Source organism: Puntigrus tetrazona, unplaced genomic scaffold, assembly GCF_018831695.1.
Source record: "Puntigrus tetrazona isolate hp1 unplaced genomic scaffold, ASM1883169v1 S000000270, whole genome shotgun sequence".
Taxonomy (NCBI): domain Eukaryota; kingdom Metazoa; phylum Chordata; class Actinopteri; order Cypriniformes; family Cyprinidae; genus Puntigrus; species Puntigrus tetrazona.
The window spans coordinates 1,192,501-1,212,500 of NW_025047932.1; the positions used below are offsets into that span (position 1 = coordinate 1,192,501).

General features: G+C 41.9%; 3 protein-coding genes across 4 annotated transcripts in view; 2 read left to right on the plus strand and 1 right to left on the minus strand.

Moving 5' to 3' along the window:
- The window catches only part of LOC122333413 (zinc transporter ZIP11-like), a 102,278-nt gene extending 94,856 nt beyond the window's left edge, over nucleotides 1-7,422 (minus strand). For both annotated transcript variants that reach the window (XM_043231008.1, XM_043231007.1), the window contains exons 1-4: nucleotides 7,304-7,422; nucleotides 5,393-5,571; nucleotides 4,449-4,561; nucleotides 3,888-3,926 (exon numbers count right to left, since the gene is read on the minus strand). In XM_043231008.1, coding sequence (XP_043086943.1) covers nucleotides 3,888-3,926; nucleotides 4,449-4,556 — 147 coding nt within the window. In that variant the 5' untranslated portion in view covers nucleotides 4,557-4,561; nucleotides 5,393-5,571; nucleotides 7,304-7,422. The remainder of the gene's footprint in view (nucleotides 1-3,887; nucleotides 3,927-4,448; nucleotides 4,562-5,392; nucleotides 5,572-7,303) is intronic.
- A 137-nt stretch (nucleotides 7,423-7,559) lies between these two features.
- On the plus strand, nucleotides 7,560-10,708 carry LOC122333374 (somatostatin receptor type 2). Its single transcript, XM_043230948.1, has one exon. The coding sequence runs from the start codon at nucleotides 8,726-8,728 to the stop codon at nucleotides 9,758-9,760; it is 1,035 nt and encodes a 344-aa protein (XP_043086883.1). The 5' UTR covers nucleotides 7,560-8,725; the 3' UTR covers nucleotides 9,761-10,708.
- A 3,796-nt stretch (nucleotides 10,709-14,504) lies between these two features.
- Nucleotides 14,505-20,000, plus strand: part of sstr2a (somatostatin receptor 2a) — a 6,724-nt gene continuing 1,228 nt past the window's right edge. Inside the window, exons 1-2 of the mRNA XM_043230966.1 lie at nucleotides 14,505-14,970; nucleotides 16,296-20,000. The exon at nucleotides 16,296-20,000 is cut by the window's right edge and continues 1,228 nt beyond it. Of these exons, the coding sequence (XP_043086901.1) occupies nucleotides 16,370-17,515 (1,146 nt within the window). The 5' untranslated portion in view covers nucleotides 14,505-14,970; nucleotides 16,296-16,369 and the 3' untranslated portion in view covers nucleotides 17,516-20,000. The remainder of the gene's footprint in view (nucleotides 14,971-16,295) is intronic.

The window sequence follows — 20,000 nt, forward strand, 5'->3', positions numbered from 1 at the left end:
GGGATAAGTGGACTAGGGGAGGTGGCCGGGCGAGGTCTTCTGGCACTCGGGCAGGCCTGGCAGAACAGTTTCACATCTCCGTCGAGCCCGGCCAGTGGAAACGGTCCCGGATCCTCTTGATAGTGTTGGCGGCCCCGAGGTGTCCGGCCAGCGGGTGGGCGTGGCGAGCTCCAAGATGGTGTCCACTTTCCTCGGGGCACCACCAGGAGCCGCTTTCCTCCCCCTCCGCTGGGCACACAACAATAGAGTAGGCCGTTCTCCACAATAAAATGGGGAAGAGGATGGGGCCGGGCCGCGTCTCTTCTCCATCCATGAAATGTACCTGGTTCCAGCAATTCTTGAGCCGGTCATCCTCCCGCTGAGCCCGGCCGAACGAGCCCCCTCCGACTACCTGTTGGAACACATCAAAGAATACATTAGTAGTATTCGGAGGGGACTCACCATCTCTTCCGCTGTCCGATGCTAGGAGAACGGCAGGGCGGCGGTTTCCTCTCCCCTCTCGCCTCTTCCGGCGAGGGCTTTGGGGGCTGACAGGCTGTGTCGCGGTGTGTAGCGCCTCCTGAAACCCGGCCAGTCCCGCCCGAGGATGATTGGTACCGGCAGGTCCTGTACGAGGCCCACCTCCAGGGGCCAGCTTCCTCCTGTCGTCGTCACGGTGATGAGACGGGTGGAGACTTTCCTGGTGTCCCCGTGGACGCAGGTCAGTGGCAGCCGTTTCCGCGGTTCCGTGCGCGGGGGTAGGAGGCGGGACTGAACCAGGCTGATGGTACTGCCAGAGTCAAGGAGGGCTCTGAACTTCCCGTCCATTCAGGCCGATGGGGATTTCCGGTGCGGCGCTGGGAAGCTCGGTGTGGAGACTGCAGCCTGCCAGCCACGCTCTAGAGGAGTTGGAAGCCTCTTCGGTTGGCATCGGCTCATCTCTCACGGTCGGGACCGCCGCCTCTCCATCGGTCGCCGGGTGCCCTCCGGCGCGCGTCGCTCCTGGGACACCCTCCGGGGAAAAGATGGCGCCCGCTCCCGGCCTCGGACGCTGCGCGGCTTCCGCCAGCTCGACCGCCTCAACCAACTCCATGACGTTCTTGGGGTTTCTCATACCGACCGCCTGGCGATAATTCCGGGGAGCCCGCAGGAGCCGGTCTATCACCACCCTTTCCACAATGATGGCGGGGTTGGTGTCCCATCCAGGAGCCAGTGTTGCGCTAGCCGAGTAAGTTCGGCGGCCTGGGTCCTTGCCGGCTGGCGAGACTGGAAGACCCACTCTTGAAGGCTTGGGCTGCGCAGACCGGTGATAGACCGACCCTGCCCAAGATTTCCCTCTTTAGGTCGTGATACATTCGCCAGGTCGGCCGGCATGCTGAAATAGGCGCGCGCTGGGGCTCTCCTGACAGCAGCGGGGCCAACGCGCGCGTGCCCAATCCCTCCGGTCCCATCCTTCCGTGGTTGCGACGCCTCGAACATCTCGAGATATATTTCAGGGTCATCGCTGGCGCCATTTTGGGTAGCAGCTGTGTGGCTTGCATCCGGGGATCAGGCACGACGGGGCGTGGTTGAGTGGCGGCGCGGAGAGCAGCGAGCTCCTGCTCGGTCTCGTTCTGGCGGGTAGCCAAATGCTCGACGATCTGTTGCTGGCGAATGGAAACCTCTGAGAGGCGTTGGAGGAATTCCTCCATCTTCGCCGGGAAGCGAGCGCTTGCCTGGGGGGAAAACAAAGAGAGAAGTTGATGTTGTGGGGAACCTTTAATAGAGGCGCGATAGCGCTCTTCCTTTTTCTCTTTGTTTCCTCCGTTCTCTTGCGCTTAAAAACTGCTCGCATTCTCCACCACTTGTGGCGAGGCAGAGGAAGCACAAGAGAAACAGGTGCAGTGAAAACCCCCGGAGGGTGTATTTATTAGACAATACACAGAAGGTGAGCGGTGAGTCCGTGCGAGGAGTGCGGCGGTGAGTCCGGGGGTGGTGTAGCGGTGAATCCGGTGAGTGCAGCGGTGAGTCGTCTCTGTGTTTCCCGTGCTTAGTAACGTGAGGGAGTCCACTGTGAGGTAGTAGGGGAAGTAGCTCAGGCAGGCCCGTCACGTTGTAGCTTCTGGGAGACAAAGAAAGAGACAACAGGTTAGCTTGCGTTTCCGGAGTCTCGTGGCTCACTGAAGCCGTCGCCTGGCCGGGCTTATCTGGCCCGCGGCTGATGAGCTCCAGGTGTGGCGAATCCGTCGTTGAGTGGCTGGTGTAGGTGTTCCGTGTTTGTTCCCAGGGCAACGCTGATCGATCCTCGGGACGCTCGTCACAATATGCACAGTATATACACATGTAAACAATAACTTTTATTGTGTATGTGTGTGTGTGTGTGTGTGTGTGTGTGTGTGTGTGTGTTTACATATTTTATATTATAAATATATTAATAAGAATATAAATATATAAACATTTTCAAAATATTCAAAATAATTAATATTTGAAAAGTATATACTGTATGTATATACAATAAATATGGGTAAAAGACAGAAAAGGTTTTAACCACGAAAACAATTAAATTCACATTTCTTTTTTTTTTCTATTTATTAGACATTTTAAATGTAGAACCGTTTACAAAAAAAAAAAACATGAATCAAAAACAGTAGTAGTGAGATGAAATATACATATCAGGATTTGTGCTTCAGTCCCCGAACCGGGGTTTAAAGTGACTTCTGAGTAAAAGTACACGAGGAAGCATGACGCCGTGTCTTATTGTCTTATGTAGCATGATGCTAATGTCTTCTTAAAGCGTTGTGTCGTAAGGTCGCAAGAAAATGTTTTGCTGTATTTATTTAGAAACTCGAATTGATAATAACTGTGCAAATGTTTACCGAGATTGAAGCAAAGCTGCTTGGTAAATGTTTAGTTGCGAGTATAAAATTAAGGCTGATAACAGATTAATAAAAATGGGAAGAATAATGAAGAATAATAAGGATTATGTGTGAAATCGACTAATATATATATATATATATATATATATATATATATATATATATATATATATATATATATATATATATATATATATATATATATAAAAAATATATATATATATATATAAATAATATATATATAAAAATATATATATAAAATATATATATAAAAAAATATATATATATATATATAAAAATATATATATAAAAATATATATACATAAAAATATATATATATAAAAATATATATATATAAAAATATATATACATAAAAATATATATATATAAAAATATATATATAAAAAAAATATATATATATATATATATATTTTTATATATATATTTTTATATATATATATTTCATAATGGATAAAACAAAAAAGGTCCTAATTCTCATGCAGTTAAGAGACAATCACATTAAAACATAATATAATTACGACACCGAAGACCGAGTATCATCGTACAAGTTCTCGTTACGCAAGAATTCGATGCAATGACTCAAACGTCTAGAACACGGGGGCAGAGGAAAAGCAAACATTTCAACCATTCATTAGCTCGCCGCGTTTTCAATCCCAATCTGCAACGTATGCATATTTAACGGCGCGGAAATGATATTTTTCCATCTTCGACGCGAGACAATTTTCCTAAGCCCTCGAGTCGAGCACTTGATAAGGATTTCCGCAAACCTGGTGTTGCATTCAAATACTGCAGATAATCAAAAAGGGTACGGTCTAATTAACTCCGGGTCGCCAATCTATTCTTTTTCTCAAGCCTCGCCGACAGTTTTCCTGAACAACAAAGCACACAACACGCTCCCGCCTGCCCTCGCCTCGAATGAATATTTCATTTGCTGAAGAAAAAGAGAACGAGAGCGATGCACGCCGCGAGAAGACACGGCAAAAAGGGCAAGAAATGATAGACGTAAAGCGCAGAAAAAAAAGTGCTTCTTACCCCTGCGGCAAATCCCAGACTGCCATCCAAAACCCGCTTCTGTGAGGGGAAAAAAACTCAAATCAACAACAAAACAAGTGGGAAAAATAAATAAACACATCTCAACCTGAAGACTACAAAACACGTAAGAGGAAGAAATAATGTAATAAACATTCAATGAACCCCTAAAGCGCATAAATGTTATTGTTAAGTCAATCAATCGATCAATAGTTGCAATCGTTTCAGCTTTAAAACTGTAAATTATACAGAGAAGATATGTGAAAAATAAATTATAATAAATAAGTAATAATTTTACGTTAAATATCAGATTTGTTTTACTGTATGTAGTAGGTTTTTAAAAAAAATTTACCTTTCTATTTCTATAAATTAAAGTTAAACACCCAAACCTTCATTCTTGACTCTTATAAAACTAAAAACATTTTCAAAATAAAACGATGATGTAACGTAGGCGTAGGGGTGAAGCGTCACCCCAAAATAATGAATGTACATCAGTAACTATTCCTTCAGCTTGGGACGTGACTTGAACTATCCCTTTAAGCTTCCCTCTGTGACCCGTCTCACCTGTCTGCTGGAGAAGACGAAGACGAGAGCGGCCCCAGCTGCGGTGAGGCCCCAGGTGAACAGGGTCCCCAGCAGGGCCTGCGACACAGGACTGACGCCCGCGATCATGCTGCCTGTGCAAATGAAACACAGAGAGATGAGCTTCACGGGTGTGAGACAAATCCTGTTCATCCAGGACGTCGGCAAACAAGCCCATTTCAAATGTTTATTTAGCAGCAGAATTAAGGTCGATGACGAGCGTATATATCGTTTAGAATTACTCTTTAACCTCTGACCCTGGAGCGCAGAACCAGGCAGAAAATAGCCAATAATAATGCATTGCATGCACATTGCAATCTTTCTACTATGCCAAAGATCACTGGCTATCAAGTAAAGCTCACGAAGACACTTTCCTAGCATAAATACATCAAAACTTCATTTCTGATTAGCAACATGCATTGCTGAGAACTTCATCAGGACGACGTTAAATTAGATTTTCTCAATATTTTTTTTTTTTGCACCCTCAGATCCCAGACTTTCACAAAGCTATAGATCAGCCAAATATTGTCACAAACCACGCAACAACGGAAAGCTTATTTATTACAAAAAAAAGACCCTCGTGACTGGTTTTGTGGTCTGGTTTCACGTTTATGTTACAATATATGTGGGCTAGATATGTGTGTTTATCCAATGCAACATCTAATCAAACATATTAACTAGCACTGCGGTTTCTTCAACGTTTATTAGCAGCAAATTGCATAATAAAAAAATATGCGGCGCTATTTAATGAAATAACAGACTCCTGCAAAGTTTATGCGCTGAAGACTATCGTCAACTTCTGCCGCATTTCAGCACGCCGCTGTTTCAGAGACGCAAAATAAACGATTTCTGCTTTTCTGCGCTTGATTTCATTCATTTTACCGCCGCAGAACATTCAAATCAACATTAAATAAGTTAGTACTTACTGTTTACAGGCACCGACTGAACAGCTTCACTTCCTGCTTCCCCGTGTACACGTGTCTGTGTCACGGCCGAAGTCCCGCCCCCCTCGAGCTCCTATTGGTGCGTCTCGCGCGCAAGGGCGTCTTAAAGTGACCACGTCAGCTGAATGCCAACAGGTTCACCCATGCAGTCTCCCATTTACCTGAAAATACAAAGGTTACACGTGAATAATGTTGTGAGCGCGTAGATCAGAATTTGGATACTTATAGGAAAAAATAACACGTTAATAACTATAAATACAATGAACAATAAATATAAATACATCAAAATTTAATTTAATTCAAATTCAAATTTTATTTGTCACATACACATACATACATGGTACGACATGCAGTGAAATGTTCTTTACAACCGTCCAGCATCAAAATAGAAAACAAAATTTAAATGTACATATAAATATAAAATATAAAAAATATGTAAAAAAAGAAGTGTGCAAAGTAGAATATAAAAAAATAAAATAAATAAAATAAAATAAAAATAAGGTATAGAATATAAATATAAAGTATAAGATATAAGATATAAAGTGTAAAGTGTATAAAGTGTAATTTACTCCTTGATATGGTGTATATTTTGGGGAAAAAACACACACTAAAGATTGCACAAAGATTACAAAGATTTGAGCATGTTTTGAAATCAAATACTAGGCTATTTCAGTCTTTCCACTTTTAATTTAAACGTCTTACCAGCCGGCCTTATTAATTATTTTTTACATTTATAAGCAATTTTTGAGTGAAAATAAATTTAGGGTAGAAAATAATAATTATTACAAAAAAAAAATTATAACTATAAAAAATAACAATAAATGTGCAAAAATTATTTAATTCATAATTTGTGACATTTTAAACCCGTTCAAGTAAAATTCCAATCCCATCAATTATAGAATTTAATATTTTTATATTGCATTTTTTTCTCTAATAAACCTTTTCTTATCTCTAGTCCTTTATCCTATCATTTTTGTCATGTGCATTCTTTAATTAGTTCCTTTATATTTCCTCTTCGGTTATTGCTCTTCTTTTATCTCTCGTCTCTTTTCTCATTTATTTGATCTAGTTTCATGTTTGATAGCGACAGCTTTCCTAGAAGAGCATCTGGTTATGTGCAGCTTCTCGTCTCCTTTACGCTGAGCAGACTGTTGTTTCTTGCATGTCAATGTTATTCGCTAACCGCGAACGTCTGATGTACGTCCATCATGGCTGCTTTTTAAAATAAAGGGGACCACAAACTAAAATATTAAAAAGACTTCCATCGCATAGAACGTGACTATATTGTGGCGGATAGATTGTACTGGATTTCTCTTATTATAAATTATAAAAATGAAAAAAATGGCATTCGAGATTTGTCGTTTTCAGCTGAAATGCTTACGATAAGCCATCGGAAATCAGATCAGAGAACAAATTGTAAAATTGAGAACAAAAATAATGGAACTAATTGAAGACACCTTTAAAAAAAAATTAAAACATGTAATAAGAAGACGAGGAATATGGTTTTTGAAGGTAAGCTTTGAAACATTTTGAATCGTGTCCTAGTTCTTCTTTCCCAAACAGTTACAATTCTTAGAAGCCATGCTATCTGTAAAACCGGTATGTTCCTTGTTAAGAGATACAAGAAAACTCAAGCCCAGGACGGTGAAACCAAATGCCGACCATAGAGATTTATTGGAGTGGTCCGAATACCTGTCTTCGAGTCACTCGAGACTCTTTAAAACTCTAAATAAGCTCGAGACATGTCCAAGTTTACAGTAACACGCCAACGGAAACTTCCAAATTCTAGGAATGATTTCGGACCTCCAAAACAATCTGAATATTGCATAACCACACGTCCACTACCAAGAGTGCCCTAGTCGGCGAGTATATAGCCGGCTATATAACCATTACCTCCCTCCGTTACTGTTATCCTGGGAAGTTCACTGTGAGAATTGCGGCATTCCAACAATGCGTGTCAGAAAAGGAACAGGACTAAGGTGATCGCTCATTGCTCTCGCCCTTTTATCTGCGAGCGTTTCCACCCACCGAGGCCTTGCGCGTGATAAATGATTCACTGACCAACAAACAAAGACAATCGGCGAGAAATATAAACACTGAAGGGGGGAACGCGGCGCATTAAAACAAGCAGAGGGAGACAGGCCAGATTCATCACTCATCCTTTAGGGACGTATTTGGAAAGTGGGTGGCCCGGAGGGGAAGTTGGGGGATGATGGGCTCAGATTGACCCCCCACTGAACTGCGAGAAAAGGGAGGAAACGGAGGGGTGGAGAGAAGGAGGAAAATGAGAGGGAGTGTGAAAGAAAGAGGCTGGATGGACCTTCTGACAAGGGTGTTTAGTTATGAAAACAAAAGTATTGTAACAGATGGCACCCTGGAAACCTCTTAACAGCGGATTGGAACGAGCTGGTGCAGCTTATCGGAGTCAACGGATGACTTTAGACACATACACACACACACACACACACACTCTGAGCGCTGCTGGGGGGATATATAAGATCTCACTAGGAGGGTCAAACACCCGCTAAATTTCTGCTTTGGAGTCTGGATCTCTCAACAAACATCCTACCAGTCGTTTGAGTGCCAGCTCTTTTGGGTGAAGCTTGTTTTTCCTCCAAGCTCACGCAGAAACTTCTTCAAAGACCAACTGGGGAGGTTCTGGAGATGGGAAAATAAACCAGCTCCGAGGACGAGGTGGATGCAGACCTGTGGAGATCGAGAAACGAATTTTGGCAGGATCTGATAACGTTGGAACTCGCAAGGACTGCTTTTCGACCAGAACACTTGTCAAGCTCTAGCACGCCTGAACTTCTGCAAGGATTACAAACCGTTTTTAACCAGAGGTTTTGGCAAGATCTAATACATTTGAACATCTGCAAGGACTACAAACCATTTTCTTACAGAAATTCTAACGATTTCTAATACATGTGTACTTCTGCAAGGACTACAAACCGTATTTTTCCAGAAATGTAAGCAAGTTATAATGATATTTAATTGAAACCTTTCTTGCAAGGACTACAAAACATTTTAGTAAGTTCTAATGCATTTGAATTTCTACAAGGATTACAAACCATTTTTCACCAGATATCTTGGCAAGATCTAATAGATTTGAAGCTCTGCAAATATTACGAGCCATTTTTCACTAGAAATTTTGGCAATTTCTAATACATCTGTGCTTTTACAAGGACTGCAAGCCATTTTCTTGTCGAACTTTTGATGAGATCTAATACATGTGAACAATTTTTGAAATTGCAGCAAGATCTAATCCATCCGATCTTCTCATCCAAGAACAACAATAACTGTGTCTGACCAGAAATGGAAACCTCAAAACCTCTGGGAATGTTTAACGACAACGTGTCCATCGTAGATCTTGACAGCGCCGCGATAAACAACGTCTACATCCGGCAGGACTTCGACGCGTTCAGCGTCACCATGGCCGTCTTGTACCTGGCCGTGTGCATTGTGGGATTGGCCGGGAACTCGCTGGTCATCGTCACCATCCTGAAACTGGACAAAATGTCTTCGGCGACCACCGTCTACATTTTCAACTTGGCTCTGGCGGATGGACTCTTCATGGTGGGGCTCCCGTTCATCGCCATCCAAAACTTCCAGGACCAGTGGATCTTCGGAGACGCCGTTTGCAAGCTGGTTATGGTCCTGGATGGCATCAACCAGTTCACAAGCGTCTTCTGCTTAACGGTGATGAGTGTCGATCGTTATATGGCTCTGGTAGACCCGTTGCGCTTCGCTCGCTGGCGGACACCAAAACGGGCGAAGATCATCGCTGCATTAATGTGGTTCATCTCTCTGTTTCCGGTGATTCCAATGGCTATTCACTTTTCTGCCAACTACGGTTTGTGCACGGTCGACCCTCACATCGCATCCGACGCCTGGTGGTTGGCTTTTCTTAGCTACACGTTCGTTCTGGGCTTCGCCTTGCCGTTCACCGTAATGATTGTGTTTTACACAGCACTTCTAGTGACTTTGAGAAGCTCCAGGCAGCAGATGTCTTCAGTGGAAAGTCACAGGTTTGAGAAACAGGTTACTAAGATGGTAGTGGCGGTCGTTTCGGTGTTCGGGATCTGCTGGCTGCCGTTCTACGTCTTCAACTTTTGTTCTCTGCAACAAATAGACCTGGTACTCGATTTCACGCGTGGCTTCGAGTTTGTGGTGCTGCTGTCGTATTCGTGGAGCTGCGCCAATCCGATACTCTATGCATGTTTGTCGGAAACCTTTCGAAGGCATTTCCACGCCCTCCTTTGCCCTCAAAAGAGCTCGCGGACACACTGCGACAGAGACACTGAGGGATTCGTTTTGCATGACACCAACGTGCAAAGCATGCTAGCTTAGTACATCTAAACATTCACAAGAGTTTGTGTTGCTACGCGTTCCCGCTTTGTAAACAGACCATTTTTGTTTGCCACATTTTTGAAGCACAGTTTCCGAGACTGCATTCGATTCTGTGCAATAGAGAGAAAGACACGAGCAGACCGAGGCGTGATAAGCGCTGAGTGGAAGTCGATAACTCACACTTTGCTGCAGAAATGTTATTTCACCGCAAAAGCAAAGTTGCTCGGTTTCCGAGCAAAGGAAGGACCGTGTTGTAAGGATGATTATGCAATTTCTGCCCTCCTGTACAAGTGCTGTCAAACTGATTGTGGACTTCGGGATGATGTCATGGTTGTCATGGCATCCGGCTTGAACCAAATATTTGAGGATTTTTGTGTGACTGTTACTGAATGACACATGAAAAAGGAATGTGGCTGTGGATTTGTTTGAAAACAGACGATAAATAGCCAACGTTAATGGCCAACATTTGTTTAAATAACCATGTGTTATTATATAATCTACACAGGGTAATGTATATTACGATTTTTTAATATATGTTTTTGTAATATATATTTTACTACTTTGGGGCGGGGCTCTTTTGCTATAAAGTAATTATAACGTGTAACTTTAACAATATATTCTGAGCTGATGATTCTGAAAAGATTTGAAACTATTTTAAGCTTCTGCTTTTTTCTGCTTTATTGCACGCATAGAGTATTTCCTTATAATCATCCAAAACACTTGTGTGTGTTTGTTTATCGTTGTTCATGCACATTAAAAGTACATCAAATTAATTCTATTTGTTCACGTAGGGAGAATTAATTATTCAAAAATGTATAAATCTCCTTTCGAAAGTTTTTAGTGGGAGTTGTTAAAAGAGTACGTTTTCAGACTAAAGTCTATGGAGAAACAGAAGTTCAATTTGACGCCACTGTTTCAAATGTAGAAATGTATAACCACTTGAAGATAAAAACAAATCCATCATCTACTTTTAGTCTGACTTGGTGTTAATATCTTGACAGCTTTGAAGGTTTGCAGCTGAGAAATGCTTGAGAAAATGGTCCACAACCCTTCCATGTCTCACATCTGGCACACATTTTAAATGTTATAAAGGTGTTGTTTTCGCAGCAGTTTTATAGGCAGTCAAGGTGCAATACAAGCCTATAACATAACATTCCTTATTCAGTATTCATGACTTAAGGGGAACCTTGTATAGCGTAAAACTTTTCTCATAAATAAAGGAAAGAGCACACGTGTACAAATGCATGCATACTCACAATGACCATCCTGGTAAAAATAAATAAATATGCATAAATGCATTAGACAGGACTCGGTGGGAGACAGTATACTTAGATTGGAACACTTAAAATGCTTCATTCCCATGCACAAATGTCAAAGAAGCGTATCCCATGGCTCCATGACGGATTTGTTTTCGTGACGATTGTCAAAAATTTACCTCTGACATAAAACAGATGCCATCTAGGCTCATTAAATCTTCCAAAAAAATGTATTTAGATACAAAATTAGAAGGTTAGCAATAGCTCTCACGCACACCACGACAATTTTAAATAACATCTCTCAGGAGGATATGGGATCACGTCCCTCATTACTCTGACCAAAGGGCAGCATATATTCTGTCATAAGCATCTTAACAGAAAAGTCAGAATCAGCATTAAAAATACGAAAGGCACATGAAATAAATCAAATGACATAAACATATAGCAGATATAACACGCATATTTATCTAGAATTTAAAAGGTCGCACAATTATGGGTATTACCAACTAATGCATGTTTACAAATGTGTGTTTTTGTGGCATTTTCTAGTCCAGAACCTCTTCACTTTAACCCCGCCGTTATATATTCAGCTGATAGTTCAACATACTCCAGTTAACACTACATTTGACCATTTTTAAACAACAAAACTGTCCGCTAGTTTAGTCACTTGTCTGTCACTTATGACCCGGACTGTCTAAAAGGTTTCATTCATCGTTCCCCAACCTTTGGCTTTGCGCCTTAGAAAACATCCTTTTAAATTCCTAGCTTGGATATCTGACTTATAATCATCTATCATCACTAGTTATCACTGTGCATACACTGACAAAAGCTTTTAATTGGACCCTTGGGCATCACATGTCCGGTGCAGACCTAGGTTTGTGACAATATTTTAAGAAAATAATGAATAGTTTAGTTATCCTGAGGCACTTATTAAAGACAGTAAGAGACCCATGAGCCATTTATTAAAACGACAGTAACAAACTGCCTCCATCTTCTATTTCTGTACAACAAATTGACAATAAAAAAATACCCATAAAGTTGATGTGACTCAAACCAATTTCTAAATGACAAAAATGTTCTTAAAATGCTAAGGAATGATATAGGCTATTTAGCTTTTAAATATTGAATGAACGCTCACTCGTTTTAGTCGACGATGTTCATCCAGTGGCGTCGCAATGCTATTTTCTGACTAGCCTAGCGCCTGAAGTGTTTTTTGCAGATTAAACATGTTTATCTTAACGATTACTGTCTGATTAGATTTACTTTATCACGGTAGACCTAGCTGGCCCAGTTTTCAAACTGTTTTTCTTTGTAAACAGGCGCGATACGGACGTCTTTTGGCGGTTTTGGCGCCCCGATTAAAATGGCGGCTAAAAAGTAATAACGCATTTTACGTAACATAAGTACGTCATCCAGTTCAATTTAAAGTCGAGTCAATTTACAATCAAGCACCTGTTTCGACCTGTAGGTGGCACTGAAACATTAATAACATTCACCACCAAGAAACGTAATCGTATAAAATGATATTCACTGGAATACAGTTTTAGCATATGATCGATCCTAAATAAAAACTAGGCTATCCTAATATTTTCACATCAATAAGTAATTCACAATTCAACTAAATGTACATATGTGATAAATGTTTGTCTGGGGAAAGCTTAAAACATTCAAATATAGAAATGGATTTTGAAAAGTATAAATAAATGACTAAGGCATGGTGAAAAGTTTCCAAAACAGTTTTAATGAAATCTATTGCAATAAAAATCAGCATGTGGGACATAAAAGTGGCCAAAGTTAAAGAAACACAGAAATGCTTTGCTTTCTCATTACTAATGCATAATCCTGTCTCTCTGAACCACACACCAACCTAACAGCCCTATCAGATTCCCCCAGCTACTTCGTCAGCTTGAAAACAATGGGTTTCCTCTTTAATTTCATTTAAAACAGTACTTTCAAAGAGCAATGCAAATATCCATCATAACGCTTTGATACACAAAGTTTGAAAACAAACGGCTCGTCATTTTTCGTAAATCGCTCGTCATTCAGGCTTCGGTCAGGCTGTGTCTCTTTATTGTCATTACCGCAGTTTACCTTTCATCAAGGCTTTTCGTGAGCTATCTGCCATTGACCTTTAACCCCATACATTCTCAGTTGCTGCTCTTGTTGACTAAGTGCTGTCAGAGGTGAAGGCCCGCTGGTGTATTCAGCATTCTCTTCTGCTTTAGAATTAGCGATTTCAGTTGTGTTCAGCAGAAGATACTACGACTATCCTCAGTATTCACGCGGCCTGCATTTCTACTGAACATTACCTGACTTAGAACTGAGTTCCAGACGCTTTTGGAACAAATTGTTTTGTGTCTGTTTGACTAATCAGTGAAGGTTCGTTCCATTCAGCTTCACCCATTCGTGTTTTTTAACCCAAGCCTTTGATAAGTGATTGTCAAATAACTTTTCCTAGATCTGAGAACTCATAAACAAAGACAACAGAGTCCAGGGGCCGGTTTCATACACGGCTTAGACTTGTCTTAATAAGCTGTGTAGAGGTTAAGAAGCTTGATTTCATTCAATTGTGCTATCTCTGTTAAGATAAATCAATGTGGGTTCATTTGCAAAAATCATGTTTCTTCACTGTGCGTGCAAATTAATCTCAATCTCAGCTGCAGTTACTTAAAAAAAACAGCTAGCTAACACGATAAAACATAATATATACCTGGTTTTTGAAAATGCTAAAAAACAACAAAATGTTTTTTTAAAATAAACTCTTCGTATGAGTATTGCCCAGTGAAATTTCACACTTGTCTAGTACAAATATATCACTTTGTTTCATAATTACAGTGTATACGTTATTCTTTATTTACCCCGCGAGATGTGACAACATGCCCCTCAGGTGGGGTATATTATATCATCTCAGATGCACGTTGTTGCATGACCACATGACAGAGGACAATGAACACATTTCGCTTTTTTGATACGCAAAATCTGACTCTGGCGTGTATATGGCACGCAGTGGGTTAGCGTCGTTAGATTCGTATCATATGCACGTAAAAACTGCGCAGCATAGGCTATGCACACGAAACACGTTCGTATCATATGCACGCCAAAGTCAATGTCACGAGTTGTTGTTTCCCCCATGAAGCGACCATTGCATTATATTTCTTGATATGATGTTGATATGGCACGCATGCTTTTGCAACCCAGTGTTGCTTTTTGCCTCGCGCTCCCATACAATCACAACCGTAGGCTACAGGACATCGTTCTCTTTCATTTCCAAACAAACGTAGTGAAGATGCGATTTCTAAATATAAAGTTTCTAAATCTATTCCCACGCGCTTTTTTTTAACCAAATGTCATTTTAAGCATTTGGGGTTTAAAAAATGATTCTGACCCCTGCCGTGTTTCCGTATCCTTATCAAGACCACACAGCAAAAAAAAAACAAAAAAAACAACTGAATATAGCCCTTCACGTCGTTTAGATTGATGCATCTCGCGCGCGGAGCGGGATATATCAAGGAGCTCGGGAAAGCGCGCGCTCAGTGGATCAGCGCCGGGAGACGCACTCGCGCGCACGAGGATCTCATCTTTCATCTCTGACTGAAAAATACCAAAGGAATTCGACCGCTGCCTCCGAAATCTCCTCCGTGCGGCTTGAGTCCCGCGCATTAATTTTTTTTTTTTGCAAAGTTTAAGTGCGTCATTCGTCTATTAGCGAACGATTTAGTTTATTTTCTACAGAAATAACGATCGTTTGTTATCTGAGGAGCACTGCCGGTGTCCTGACGCACGAGCGGACGCGCGCGAGCTTATCAGGAGGCGTCAAGTGCGAGCGCCGTTTATTCTGAGTTGGATATCGCACTTGAGCGCACACTTTTGCCGGTAATATTGTGGCGATCCGTGGAAGCATGCGAAGCTGACATATTCCAGGAATGGACCTCCAAATGTTCCCAAAAACTACAGGTAAATACTTACAATCAAAGGAATCTGCGCGGGGAGTGAAATGGTTTATTTTTGCTACAAACTAATTCGCACGACATATAGTTGTAAGCATGTTATGTAAGATTTAACGTTTTTATTTTAACATAAAAAGCATACACTGTAATTGTGCAAATTATTAATAGCCGTCAAAACAGATATGGACTAGTTAATGCATTGCCTAATTATTTTATAATCCAGTATTTGATATAATTTATGTCGAGTAATATATTTAGTAAAAACGGAGCATTAGCAATTAGCATCTTTTTAATTGCTTAATTAAATACATTTTGCGCGGGCTGATCAATTGAGAGCCTTTTTAAGTTCAGGACACCCATGGCTTTGATTTGATCTGAGCCGGTTTCTGTATTGCTGTTCTTTCTCGGTTTAAGATGCCGTGATGCTGTGATACCGTGTCGGGTGAAGACAGGCACGATTTGGATATCGACAGAACAACGCCGCAGTACTTCAGTTTTATATCAATTCATATAAAGAGCGAAATTAAGTCTGCGTCGTTTGTTAGACGAGATCAAATAGTTGTGCTGTTTGCCCAATAAAGATCAATTAAACCAATATTTGCTAGGGCAAAAGTCAATGAGCTGTAGAAACCAGACAGACGAGGTAAAGTCCTTGTTTACTCGAAGCAGATCAGACCTGTAAGCAGAATTGACGATCCAGCAGCGTGTGACCTTAAAATTACATCGCAAGTGAAACGCGTGACTCCGGATTCATAAAAGGGCTGTTTACATTTAATCGCTTCACGCGTTCCGTTTGAGCCTCGGCAGGACAGAACGCCTGCTGTTCGCCTGCAACGTGCAAACATATCGGAAAAACTCACATTTTGTGTTCAGCACTAATTGGTTGAGATTTGTAATTGCTCTCTCCACGCGTCGTATCCGTGATTGCTCCAATGGGAGTCGCGGGATTCCCAAACTTTTGTATGCTGGCGCGAACCTATTTGGGGCAGGTTATCAACCATGTACACTTGCATTGGTCTGAGCTGCACGAACTGACCAAGCGAAAACATCCATCTTAATTCTAAGAGTATACTACATTGCCAGTTTCTAAAACTGTGTGGTGTGCATTGAACACCAAGTCTGAATTCAGTTAGTTTGTCCTAATATGTAAACAAGGGCTGCTGTCTACCGTTAATACACCAAAAACTATTATTACGTTAACCCTCGTATGGTTTTTCTTTGATTAGGTTTTACTCCGACCAAGACAAAAAAAGGCAGATGTTGATGTGACATTTTCAAAATGACAGGCTTGGTTGTTAACTCATATTTCCTTGTTTTTATCAATGCACACAGGTTTCGCATTAAACAGCAGACTCTATCTTCATAAGCCCTTTCCCGGTGAATAAACACTACAAAACACTGCCAAAATGGACCCAAAATGGATGTTTATGCCCCGTTCCAACATGTCCCTCCCCGACCGCCTGCTCAACGACAGTTTCTCCCCCGGGAACGAGTCTGACTTTGGTCTGGAGAGTTACCCCAATAATACCACCCCCCCTGACCACTTCAACCAAACCAGCTCGGCCGTCATCACGTTTGTGTACTTCGTCGTCTGCGCGGTGGGGCTCTGCGGGAACGCCCTGGTCATTTACGTCATCCTGCGCTACGCCAAGATGAAGACCGTCACGAACATCTACATCCTGAACCTGGCCGTGGCGGACGTCCTGTGCATGCTGAGCTTGCCTTTCATCGCCATTCAGCTCTCGCTGCTCCACTGGCCCTTCGGATCCGCGATATGCCGCGTCGTCCTGACCGTGGACTCCATGAACCAGTTCACCAGCATCTTCTTCTTGACGGTCATGAGCTTCGACCGATACTTGGCCGTGGTGCATCCGATCAAATCCACCAAATGGCGGAAGCCGCGTATGGCCAAAACCATCAGTCTGGCCATGTGGGGAGTTTCTCTGCTTGTTAACCTGCCTATTATGATCTACAGCGGCGTGAACGCCAAACGGAACGAGGCCCGGACTTGTACCATGTTGTGGCCGGAGCCCCAAAACACCTACTACACCATTTTCATCTTCTACACCTTCTTGTTGGGGTTTTTCGTACCACTGATAGTCATCTCCATGTGCTATCTGCTGATCGTAATAAAGGTGAAATCCTCCGGCATGCGAGTCGGCTCCACCAAACGAAAGCGCTCTGAGCGCAAAGTCACCCGCATGGTGTCTATCGTAGTAGTGGTGTTCGTCTTGTGCTGGTTACCTTTCTACGTGTTCAACGTGACCTCCGTGACCGGAACCGTTCCCACCACACCTGTGCTGAAGAGCACCTTTGACTTCGTCGTGGTGCTGGGTTACGCCAACAGCTGCGCCAACCCCATCCTCTACGCCTTCTTGTCGGACAACTTCAAGAAGAGCTTCCAAAACGTCTTGTGTCTTAAAAGAGTCGGCGGCTTGGACGAGATCGAGCGCAGCGACAGTCGGCAGGACAGGACTCGAATGGTCAACGACGTCATGACGGAAACGCATAACGCCGCGCTGCTCAACGGAGACCTTCAGACCAGCATCTGAGGAGGAGATAATAGTCTGAGATTGGACGATTGAAGATCTGCGCTGGGAGAGATTTAGTATTTAACTATAATGCTGTCTGTGTGCGTCCCTTTGGGCGAGCTCGATCTGACCGGTGTGTTTAAACGAATGTCTTTTACTGTAAATAACTCTAATGTGGTGTCACTGTCTGAAGAAATTCTGAAGCTGTTGAGTTTACAGTGAGGGTATGTTCACTGCAGTGCCAAAACTGTCTTTAAAGTTCAAAGATAAGTGGTGGCCCTCATTGTATAAACATGATTTTATTTTGTTCGTGGAAACACAAGGCCCGGCTTGTTAGGGGCTTCTTGTTATTCAAGGCTTTTTGTGATGATGAATACAAAACAAGGCCACATCGCTGAATAGAAAAGGTCTCCGAAATCTAAACAAAGATGTACATTTCGGTGGCATATTTATTTATTGTTATGCTTAGAATATCTTGTTTACATTTAACAATCTAATATATCCCTCGCCTCTGGTTCCCATGAGTTTTATTTTGGTAGAGGAAATGTACATAATGCACGGTGGAGAGGGGGAGGAATAAATGGGCTCTGTTACAAAACCTTATAAGCTTCCTACCTAAACAACGTTTTCAGGCTGCTCCAAAAAGAGTAGGCAGCAGCATTTAAGACGCCTCCTCCTTCGCCAGGTTTCTAAGGAAGTATTTATACTGTATCCTCCATAAAAAGGCAATCCTGAAATGCACAGTGAAAATAAGTGATTACTTTAGCCATATTTTGCGATTGTTGTTACTAGTTAACATATTCAGCCGAATTCTCAATGGGTTTAGGAGCGGGGTTAAGGGTAGGTCAATCGTACAGATTCGTATTCGTACGTTTTATCCAAAAAATAGTACAGATTAGCCACCTCATAAAACACGTAGGAATTATTGTGGTTGGGATTCTGCAAAAACTACGCTTTTAGTTATTGCTTTAAATGCTAGGTTTTGAAACAGAGCTCTAGCCTAATCTTGAGTATGGTTTAGAGCTTAATCTTTATCTGACCTGGGGAAAGTTTCTTTGTGTTATGCCCTAATTGCGCAAACGAAGTATGAAGTAACCATATGGCCACTGGCTGTACTAAATGAACATTCATCAGCTGGAAAATGAGATGCAAAGAGATCCTCATTCCTGCCGTTACACAAACAACCTTCGCTCTCTCGCCTCAGTCGCAGCAGTGAGGCTCAGACGGACGAAGACGGCCGAGGGCGTGCAGTTCACTCGTTTTAAGTATTCAAACAAGTGCATAGCTGCGCATTTGTTCTTGTCAAACATATACCTCATCATGAAACGTAAGATCCATCATTGTGACGAATGCATCCCGTCGTAATGCTGAAGCGTCACTGCAACCGCTTTACGCTTGCGTTGCTTGGAGGACTTTAAAAACAGTTATTTATTCTACCGAGGCTGAAAAAACGACGCTGCAAGTGCCTTAAATAATCGTTTAAGAAGACACCGAATGAGAGACGCAGACCGTGTGCATTCAATCACTGAGCTTTAACAATAAACCCCGCACCTGAATGTACAATCAATTCATCTGCTATTATACGCCTGTAAATAAGATGCTAATTAAAAAAACGCTGTATAAACTAATGTGTATATATCGAGCTGGCACTGACTGAACGTTTCAGCTCTTGCCCGTTTGAGGGGTTTAGATCATTTTAACATTTGCGAAGGGCTAAAACTGAAGCTGTTTGCTTTAGTCTGTCTGATTTCTAAGGGCCAGAATCAGATCTGTTATGCTGCAAGTGTTGAAAAGTGAACGAGTTCACGTTTAGAAGCGCACGCTGCTTTTTTTGAAAACAGACATATTTTAAAACCTGGGGAAGTGTTGATGACAGCTAAGAGGTTATCGCGGTGTTCGTCGAGTACTTTGAGTTCAGTTCAATGTGCCTTTGACCGTCAGGCAGAATAGGGTGTGTGTTAGTGTGTCATGTTCTAGTGTTGCCTAGAGTCTTAGTCTGATGGCGTGGGTACAATATAGCATTACCTTTATATGAATAATACATTTCAAAGATGTCCATCGTTCATCGCACCAAATGTCTGTGTTATCAAAAAAATATTTCACCCAAAAATGAATATTTGTGATATGTTGATGAAAAATGTAGCATGGCGTCACTTGCTTAGCAATCGATGCTCTGCAGCGAATGGGTGCCGTCGGAATGAGAGTCCAAACGGATAAAAACATCACAAATAAATCGCTCCGGTCCTTCGGTTAACATCTTAAGCCAAAACAAATCCATTGTTAATAAGTTTTTAATTAAAATACGAATCCATAATAACGTTTCTCACGTTCAAAATCCACCAAAATGTTTGTTTAGAGCTGTATCGACCGGGTTTTATCTGTGCAGATTTCTCTCCTGATTCAGAGCAGACCACTGTTTGGTTTGAAGATTCGTGTTTTTTTTTTGATTATCTGTGGATTATCGCGACGTCTGTCTCGGCTGTTTGGACTCTTATTGCGACGGCAC

What these genes read in the sequence shown, in the direction of transcription:
- LOC122333374 (XM_043230948.1), top strand. Translation starts at nt 8,726, where the DNA reads ATGGAAACCTCAAAACCTCTGGGAATGTTTAACGACAACGTGTCCATC.